Here is a 9,999-nt window from a genome sequence, read left to right as displayed (position 1 = left end):
AGCAGCTCGAGTTTCATTACTGGAGGAATAAAGTGCTTTAACAGTGATTTCAGTTGGATCAAGGACCCCAAAGACCCTGCCAAGAGCTTGAAAGCAGATAATTGTTAGGAGCAATGCCCAGTTCTAGCCCACCCCATAATTTTACCCTCTAGCTTCATAACTCTACACTTCGTTATGAGGGGGAAGGAGGCTGAAGAACTGTAATGTGTTCAAACTTGAAACTGGGTGGAAAATTCAAAGTCCTTGGTGTCGTGGGTCCCAAAATTTATATATATCGAAATCACTTAGAGGTGCATAAAAACTTTAGGAGGTCTGGAAGAGGAATCAGAAATATCAGGAATAGCCATAAACACATTCCCTAAATGGTTCTGATACAAGGTGGTCCATGGACCCCTTGTTGAGGAACGTGGCTCCCCTCATTCTGCAGATGGAGAAATCAAGGCCCAGAAAGGAACAGAAAAGTGGCTCAAAGTCACACAGCAAGTCAGAAGCTGAGCTGGCCTCCGGCCCGTGCAGCGCTTCTTTCCACCAAATTCCGCCTGCCCATGGACTGCCCCCTGGGGCTCACATTCCAAGGAGCCATGTAACGGGAAAGGAAATGTCAGCCGTGACTGTTCCGATGTTCGAAGGCCTATTGTAACTCCAGGTTCCGCCAGACACAGTCCTCAGAGCTCAGGCGGCCAAGATTCATGAGCCTGCTTTTTCCAGATGGGATCGGGGATGAGATTACAACAGCCAGCATTTATTTTTATTTCCCCAGGAAAATAAATCGGCAGTTTTGCTCCAAGAAAAGTGATCAGAGGAAGCAGTGTTCCTAACCAGAAGGAGGGCCTGGACCATCTCCAGCCCCTCACAGCCCCCTCCAGGCCTGCCTCCCATCCTGAAGGTGCCTGACATTAAGTCAGAGCCTCAGACAAAGCACCCTTTGGGCTTGGACTTAAGAACCCTCTCCTGCCTACGGCAGTGGATAAAGGTCTTAGGAGCTGGAGGGTTACTTTCTCCCACCCCAACTTAGGTGAAAGACATTTGGCAGTGTCTGGATTTGAGAACTGGAGAGAGGTGCTACTGGCATCTAGGAAGTCGAGGCCAGGGATGCTGCCAAACATCCCGCCATGAAAGGGACAGCCCCCACAACAAAACTCCTTGGCACAAAATGTCAACAGTGTTGAGGGTGAAAAACCCCAACCACGGGCAAGTGGCCACAGATGTTAGGAGTCGGGATGTGAGTCAAGGTTTTGCCTGTAAATGCTGTGTGAGCTTGTGCAAGGCTCTACCCTCTCTGGGCCTCAGATTCCCAACTGCACAAGGCGGAGACAGGGGAGGCTTGTCTCTGGGGCCTCTTCCATTTTGGTCATTCCAGGCTCCGGAGTCCAGGAAGCCTGAGACAGTGCCTTGCCTTACAACTGAGATGTGGCTGTCAGAAGGGAGGGTTCTACGCAGCCCCACTTGCCTGAGGGGTGCACAATCAGCTCTCTTGGGCCCCTCCCCCAAAGCACTGTATCTGGAACTCCTGCTCCACCAGGAACGGAAAAACCATTATCTGCAGATGACATCACTTTGCAAAAATGCAGGCGGGTGGTTGCCAAGCAGAACTCCAGGGAAACAGTGGGAAGGAAGGGCTCAGAGCAAGCCAGCCACCAGCGCACCAGCATCCGGCACCTTCACAAATCTCAGCACAACCCTGGGCAAGTTACTCCGCTTCTCTGGACTTCGGTCCTCCCATCCATACAAGAAGAGAATGCATCTGGGTTTTGCTAGGAGCCCTTCCACCAGAACAGTCCAAGATCCCACGACTCTTTCATGTCAAGCCTCGGAGGGCTTCTGGGCTGCAGAAGCACAAAGGGAGCCCCTCCAGGTACAGGAGTCCAGAGTTAGGGCTGAAAGGAGAGGAAACTGGCTGCCCTGCTTGACTGACCACACAGAGGCTGCTGATGCCACCAAACTGCTTGAGAACAGCTCTCCTCCCGGAGCGCTGGTCACGTGTCCTGCCCACCGGCCCAATTTCTTTCTTGGTCTAGCATTTGGAGCGCTTCGTGAACCAGCAGAGCACTGGCTAATCGCGAGCCAGGGAACTTGCTTCACTGGGGGAACCACGGTGACCTGCAATGCCCATCTTTCTACCTGTGGGCTCCCAGGATATGAAGGGTGGTAAAGACCGCCTCTGAGGAGCAGAGCAGGCTCAGGTCACACTGGATGGAGCCCTGGGTTGTTCCCCAGTGGCCTGGGTTCTAGCCACAGACATAGGACCTCATTTTCTCCTTCCGGACAGTGAGTAGTTTGATCCAGAGAGTCTGTGGGGTCTCGTTACACTGTAGCAGGTGGTGGCTCCAGGAACAGATAAGAACAAGTTACACATAGGGCAGAGCATGGAAGAGCTGCGTGTCTTCAGTAGGATGACAATTCCCTCTCCTGCCTGCACCCTCATCAAGAACAGAATTGCCTTTCAGACCCATTGCTTTCTAAATGGAAGAGGAAGGAAGGAGAAGGCAGATCACCCTCGGCCAAGCTCAAGGGAGGGGTGGCATCTGGCGGGAAGGGCACTGCCCCTGCACCCTCCCTCATTGGGTGCTGCCCACTGCCAGGAGGCAGTGTAGCTTACAGGTTAGAATAATCAGGCTGGCATCACCTAGAGCAAAGTCCAAATCTTGGTCCAAGTCCCTCTAAACTGTGCCAAACATGACTCTCAGTTTCCTCGACTGTAAAATGGAGTCAGCAACATATACCTTTTTGGGTGATTCTATTTGCCCCTTGCCGCCACCACTACTGGATTCATTCTCACCCCTCCCTGCCCTGCTCTGATCCCCAGGAGGCTGACCTCACCCAGGTAGGATATTGGAAGGCAGCAGGAAGAGAGAGAGGTTGAGGACTTTTCCCACTCCCTCTGCTGGGCCACAGTTTGGCTGTGGCTGCATCCCTCTCCCAGGGTCCTCCATCCTGTCAGGCAGCGCATTCCACAGCTCCTGATCTGTGATTCTGGTACCCAATGCCCTCCTCTGGCCCACAGGGCTAGAGGTGGTTACAACGTGCTGCTTTCACTAGTCTCTGGTGCATCATCATCCCCTAGCAGGTCCTTTCATTATTTCTCCAAAGATGATTTACAAACAGCCGACAAGCACATGAAAAGATGCTCAGCACCATTCATCGTTAGAGAAATGCAAATCAAATTCGTAATGAGCTAGTACTTCACACCCATGAGGATGGCTACTATCCAAGAAACAAAATAGCAAGTGTTGGCGAGGATGTGGGGAAATTGGAACCCTTGTGCGCTGTGGGTGGGATTGTAGAATGGTGTGGCTGATATTGAAAACAGTAGAGTGGTTCCTCAAAAAACTAAAAATAGAATTACCATATGATCCAGCAATCCCAATTCTGGGCATATATATTCAAAATAATTAAAAGCACGGTCTCAAAGAGATGCCTGGAACCCCGTGTTCATAGCAGCATTATTCACAATAGCCAAGAGGTGGAAGTCACCTCAATGCTCATGGACAGATGAACGGATAAAGAAAATGTGGTACATACATACAACGGAATATTGTTCAGCCTTAAAAAGGGAGGAAATCCTGCCATATGCGACAAGGATGAACCTCGAGGACCTTATGCTAGTGAAATCAGTCAGTCACAAAAAGACATTCCTGTAATTCCACTTCCTTTTTTTGTTTGTTTTTGAGATGGAGTCTTGCTCTATTACCCAGGCTGGAGTGCAGTGGCATGATCTCAGCTCACTGCAACCTCCGCCTCCTAGGTCAAGCGATTCTATGCCTCAGCCACCCGAGTAGCTGGGATTATAGACGTGCGCCACTATGCCCGGCTAAATTTTTTTTTTTTTGTCTTTTTAGTAGAGACGGGGTTTTGCCATGTTGGCCAGGCTGGTCTCGAACTCCTGACCTCAGGTGATCCACCTACCTCGAGCTCCCAAAGTGCTGGGATTACAGGTGTGGTCACTGTGCCCGGCCTGTGTGATTCCTTTTCTACGAGGTACCTACAGTCATCAAAGTCATACAGACAGGAAGCAGAACGGTGGTTGCCAGGGGCTGGGGGAGGGGAAACGGGGAGTTGTTTAATGGGTACAGTCTTGGTTTTACAGGATGAAAAAGGTCTGGAGATCCTCAAACAATATGAACATACTTATATATGAATATACTTAAAAGTATACTGTGGAATGATACACTTAAAATGGTTAAGATGGTTTTTAAAAACTCATCAAATTGTATGCTTTGAATATGTGCAGTTTATTGTGTGCCAATTATACCTCAATAAAACTTTTTTAAAGTCCCTTCGTTAAACTCTCTTCAGGAAAACTGGTGGTTCCCAAACCTGTGTGCATATTAGAATGTTCTGGGATCTTTTAAAAATTCCCAATCCCAGGCCACTCCCCAGAGCCATTAAACCACAACCCCTGGGAGTAGGATACAGGCAGCAGGAGTATCTGATACCCCCCAGGGAATTCCAACACACAATGACACCCACAGAATTGCATCCTTCAACTGGGCCATGTGGTTTTTTGTCAGGAATCTGCATAATTAGCTACTTCTTAGGCTTATTGTGAGGATTAAAGGGGATAGTGATCGCAAAGCATTTCGCACAGCTGCTGGCACTGACAGCGCTTATAGAATGTACTGAAAACATCTTAGGTGGTGTTGTTATTGTTATTAGTATTATTTCTCTGGGACGCCAGGTTGCTATGGGTCTCAGAGATACTACAGAGGAAGATAGAGAGGTTATCAGGACCAAAAGCAAGGTAAGACGGGAAAGCAAGCGGGGCAGAAAGGAGGGGTGCACTCAGAGGCAGAGAAAGAGGGGAATTCCGTGCTGGCTGGGGAACCTGGGTTGCAAGACTGTGAGAAGCCCAGGGCAAGAGGATGGCAGATCTGCCATGATGCCAGGAAGTGCCTACCTTCAGGGGCTGCTGCCAGGCAGCGGGCACCACTCAGAGGCTCCAGAAAACACTGGGTGACACCCAGGGCCATGGAAGAGTTGGCCCAGGAAGCAGCAGGCCTGCAATGTACATATGCTTACCACTTAAGGACTTTTAGCTGGTCTGACCTTGCGGGGCCCCTTCTAATTTTTCAGGGGTCCCCAACCACTCTTGGCAGCTGTGGCAGGCCCTCTCTCAGCCTTTCCTCTGGGCTCCCTGGTCTGAGGCAACTACGGACTGCCACCTCTGTTTACCTCCAAGTGTCTGCCCTGGGGCCCTTCACCTTGCGGGGCCGGCCGTGGTTGGGGGGCAGGGGGCACTGGCCGTCAGGGAGGGAGACCACATTCCCTCCCTTGGTTGCCACGTGGGAACTGGAAGACGGTGAAAGGCCATGATATTGAGGTTCACCAATATGGTGAACTCTTCCGGCCAGCAAAGGATTCTGGTCAAGGAGGTGGAGCCACCAGCCCAGCCTGGATTTTCCGCCCCACAATGGTAGGCCAGGCATCCATTCCAAAAAACATTTCCTAAGCTCCCACTACATGCCCGGCCTGGGGCCCTGAGATCCGATAGTGAATAAGATGCCCTGGCAGAGCTCAGGTCTGGCTGGAGGGAGCAGGAGTGCGGCAGGAAGGAGAGGCCCCCGTGGCAGAGCAGCCAGGGGCAGACAGACAGGGCTCACATCCCAGCTCTGCTCAGTACCAGCTGCAGGTCTTGGGAGAAGTCGATTCACCTTTCCAGCCTCAGTTTTGTCTTCTACAAAAGAGGGTGACAAACCCAGCCTCACAGAGCTGCTGCTGGAGGGAATGAGACAAGATGAGAGGAGGGCCCCGTTTGGCACCACTTGGAGTTCCTTCCAGGAACGAGGAGCAAAGAGCAGGCGCCTCCACCCGGATTCCAGCACAGGACGCTTGCAGGGGCCTAAGCTGCAGATGGGAGAGGCAGCTCTCTGGGGACAGAGCTGTAGCCAGAGGCCAGCACCCGGGGCTCCAAGAACCACAAATCCACAGCAGGAAATCCTCCTCCAGAGCCTGGAGCCTGGGTGCCCGGGTCCCCACACTGCTGGCTGCTGATAGTGCTGGGTGAATGTGGGCAGTCCCTTCCCCAGTCTGGAGTCCCCCTTCCGCCTCTGTCCAGCAGAGCTCAGGCTGGACACCAACGAACCCTCCAGCGATGACATTCTGGAAAAACGGAAAGCCCTCATGATCCCTTCTTGCAGGTGGGAAATTAGAGGCCTAGGAAGGACAATCTATTCAAGGGCACACAGGTTCACACAGCAGAGTCAGAAGTAGAAGCCAGATCTCCTGACTCCAAATCCATAGCACCTGTCCACACTAGCACCTCTCCAAAGGCTTGTGCCACGGGATGAGCCAGAGTACCAGGAAACTCAGTTAGAAGGTGTGGCTTCTTCTCTAAGGGACTCCTTGACAAAGCTCTCAGCTCCAATGAGGTAACCAGCATCCCCCTCCAAATATCCTCCAAGATCTAGAGAAGTCACTCCTTTGCTCAAGAACCTTCCACAGCTCTCCATCACCCAGTGAACATCTCACCCAGCATCCAGGGTCCCAACCTTCCTCTCCAGCAGCTCCCCCTGGTTCCCCCACCTTTGCCTTCCATTCTGGTCACCACACAGTAATGACTGTCCCCATCTCCTGGCCTTTCTGATTCTGGTCCCCCATCCTAGAATTTCCCTGCTCCTTCCTTTAAGACCATCTGAAGGTCACCTCCTCCAGGAAGCCTTCCTGCTCCCCAGGTTAAGCATGGCCTCTCCCTCCCCTAGGCTACCAGAGGAGGTAGCCTCAGGCTGTATCTTGGTACCTCATGTGCCCATCTGTCTCCCCCACGAGATGGGGAAATACCTGGGTGCAGAGTTTAAGAAACGCCCACTTCTTGTCATCTTCTCGTCCTCTGCGCCAAGAATTGAAAGAGGAAGGGCTAAGTGACTTCTGGGGCCCTGAGCCCACAACAGGACGAATAAACAGGGACTGTTTGGTGCCCCTTTGGGACACAATTCCAGGCCAGAGGTGGCTAGAGGCTGGGCCTGGCGCCCAAACACAGGCATTGATCCCGCCTCCGACGGCTGTTTCTGTTTTTCTTTTCCCTGGGCAGAGGCTGTGGGGACGTTCTGGGCCACAGCTGGTTTCTATTGCATCAAGGCTCAAAAAAGCCTTGAGCATATTTTTAGAGAGAAGGGGAAAAAAAGAATCTTTTCTTCCCTGACCCAAGATGAGGGCTTGCTCCAATTTTCCATCTGCTCTCTCTTCTGGGTGGAGCTGGCTGGGAAGTTTCTCTGCAGGGGGATCCTTCAGGACAGTGGTTTGTGAGCTCATAGTTAGGGCAGAGCGAGAGGCTGCCAGCACGATGCCCGCCTCCCTCCCCGACACACATACAAACACAAATGTGCACACACACACACAACCTCAGGCATGTGATGTGGAGAGGAGAGCCATATGCCTGAGTAAGAACAGTGGAGGAGCAAGAGGGACTTGGAGCCACCAGTGCCTCCAGCCCAATCTCCCACTGGAAGCAGGTAGCTGAATGGTGGCCTGAACCAGGGGTTGCCGTACTTGCGCTCCAGAGCCCTGGGATGTGCCGCATTCCCACTGGGGTGCCTGGATCCAGAAGACCTGGGCACATCTGGGACTGGAATACAGAACGTGTTTGATGCATCTTTGAATGGCTGGTTTTCAATTGTCTGAAGATTCTGTTGGGAGGAATGAAAGATCAAATCATTTTAAGACTCTCTGAACTCTTAGAGCTTTTGTTGAAATGCATTTTCTCAATCAAAAGATACTAAATGCACCAGTGCTCTGCTAGTATGTGTGTGTGTGTTTGGTGTGTGTGTGTGGTGTGACATGTGTATAAATCTGTGAGTGATGTATGCATATGTCCCCTATTTGTATAACATATATGGTGTATGTGTTGTGTTATGTGGTTGTGTGTTGTGTTTCTATGTGTACTGTGTGTATTTGTAGTATAATTTGTGTTGTGTATGTGTGTGGTGCATGTGTTTGACGTATGTTTCATATAAGATTGGGTGTATATGTGTGTCGTATGTGCTTGAAGTGTGCTGTGTGTGTTTGTGTCTGTGTGATACATGCTGTGTGTTTGATGCATGACTTGTGTGTGATGTGTGCTGTGCCTATGTGTGTTGTGTGTGTCCATGTATGTTGTGTGTGTTGTGTGTTTGATGTATGCTGTATGTATGTGTGTGTGTTGTGTCTGATGTGTGTTGTGTAGCATATGTGCCATGTGTGCTGTGTGTCTGACACAGGCTGCGTGTCTCTAATGTGTGTTGTGTGTCTGATGTGGGCGTGTGTGGATGCTATAATCAGAGGCCATTCTTGGTACCAGCCAGAGGCACGTCTGGAACTGGGGGAGGGGGCTGTGTAGGGGAGAGTGTCCCTGCTTCCCCCAAGCACACTTTTCAAAGTGGCACCTTTTAGAGATGCTCCAGGCCAATCTGTTGAGCAAAGCACCATGGGGAGAGAAGGTAGCTGGAAGAAAAGAGCCCTTTTCTTTTTTTTTGAGACAGGGCTCTGTTGCCCAGGCCGGAGTGCAGTGGCGTGATCTCGGCTCACTGCAACCTGCGCCTCCCGGGTTCAGGCGAGTCTCCTGCCTCAGCCTCCCGAATAGCTGTGATTACAGGCGTGTGCCACCACACTTGGCTACTACCAAATTTATGAACTTGCTCCCCACCAGCCCCTGCCCCTGATGTCAGACCGGTCTTTGCCTCTGGTGGCACCCAGTTTTAAAATCCTCCAGCCCAAACAGCTGCAGGCCACAAAGCCAAAGTGCAGAGAAGCAATTGGCCCAGCGTTACCGACAGGACAGGAATCAGAGCCCACACCCTTCCTCCTCCTCATGGTCAGCCTGGACTTTAAGGCCCTTCAGTACCAATGAGCCAGCCTGCAGAGAAGTGGTAAGTCTGTGACAACGAAAACCACAACACGCCCAGAGACATCATTACAGCCCAGCAACTGCTCCTGGAGCTGGCTCTCAGGGGCCTGAGCTCTCTGCAAATGCAGCCTTATTTCCCTCTTGCACTCACCCATCAAAGGAGTATCATTGCCCTGTTGTATCAAAGGAAACAGGCTCAGACGGGAGACAGAGGTGAAGGCACACCCCTGAGCTAGAGGGTAACTTCCTGGCTTTGGGGATCAGGTAGAGAAGTTGGCGGCAGCTTCCAGGGTCCAGGGGTTTAGCTCCACCGAGGGGCAGTGCCTTTTCTTTCCTGTCTGCAGAGACACAGGCCCTGCCCAGGGTCAGCCAGGAGGCGAGTGGGCACACGAGGGTCGTGGGCCTTTGCCCTGTCCAACTCTCCACCTTTCCCAGACAGCTCGGCCAGGCCAGGCACCCTCTTCCCCACAAAGCCCCTTCTGTCCCCAGGCAGGAAGGGCTGCTACAGGCTCACCCTCCAACTTCTTGGAAACTAAGGCAGCCCAGGTAGGTCCCAGGGGAGTTTCTTGGAAGAAGGGCTTAAAAAAAAAAAAAAAAAAAGGCCCAGATTCAATGCTTCCCCAGTCCTTTGGCCTTGGGCAAATCCTTTTCCCTCCCTGAGCCTCAGTTTCCTCCTCTGTAAAATGGGGCTGCCACCCGTTCCCTCCTGGGATGGTTGGGAGGAACATGTGCGGGTGCCTGAAGTCCTTGGCACAGGCCTGGCACAAGGGAGGCATTCAATCCACGTGTGTCCTGTTCCCGTCTTCGGCTACTCTGGTCAGCCACGAGTTATAAACTGGACTTGACTGGTCCAAAGTTTCCCCTCCTGACCCCAGCAGAAGCTGCAGGGGAGAAACAGTGATTCTTGGAAAGTCACCACCAAGTCCTTCCAGAAACTGGAAGGCCACTGGTCAACATGTCACCCGGCATCCACACCAACCGCCAGGCCCTGAGTAGCCCTACCTGACCTATCAGCTGACCACATCAAATGCCATAGTCCTGCTCACCACTCCGTGTCTACCCCACGCTGGGCACTGGGGACTCATCAAATACCATCAGGCCCTCCCTCTCTGAAGTCATCTCGCTCGGCTCTCCCCTGCTCAAAGCTGCCAGGCTCCCCACACATAACACAACATATACAC

At 52.0% G+C, this 9,999-nt stretch overlaps 1 protein-coding gene across 1 annotated transcript; it reads right to left on the bottom strand.

Annotated features, from left to right (window-relative positions):
- Window positions 1–3,774: 3,774 nt before the first annotated feature.
- LOC129044688 (uncharacterized) lies at window positions 3,775–7,191 on the bottom strand. Its single transcript, XM_054502825.2, has 2 exons — window positions 6,778–7,191; window positions 3,775–6,099 (listed from the first exon to the last, which is right to left on the bottom strand). Exons 1-2 carry the CDS (start codon window positions 7,093–7,095, stop codon window positions 5,662–5,664), a joined length of 756 nt encoding a protein of 251 aa, XP_054358800.1. The 5' UTR covers window positions 7,096–7,191; the 3' UTR covers window positions 3,775–5,661.
- Between the last annotated feature and the right edge of the window lie 2,808 nt (window positions 7,192–9,999).

This window comes from Pongo pygmaeus, chromosome 13 (genome assembly GCF_028885625.2).
Source record: "Pongo pygmaeus isolate AG05252 chromosome 13, NHGRI_mPonPyg2-v2.0_pri, whole genome shotgun sequence".
NCBI classification, from domain to species: Eukaryota; Metazoa; Chordata; class Mammalia; order Primates; family Hominidae; genus Pongo; species Pongo pygmaeus.
Note: the sequence above shows the minus strand (reverse complement) of the source record. Positions and strands in the feature narration are given on the sequence as shown.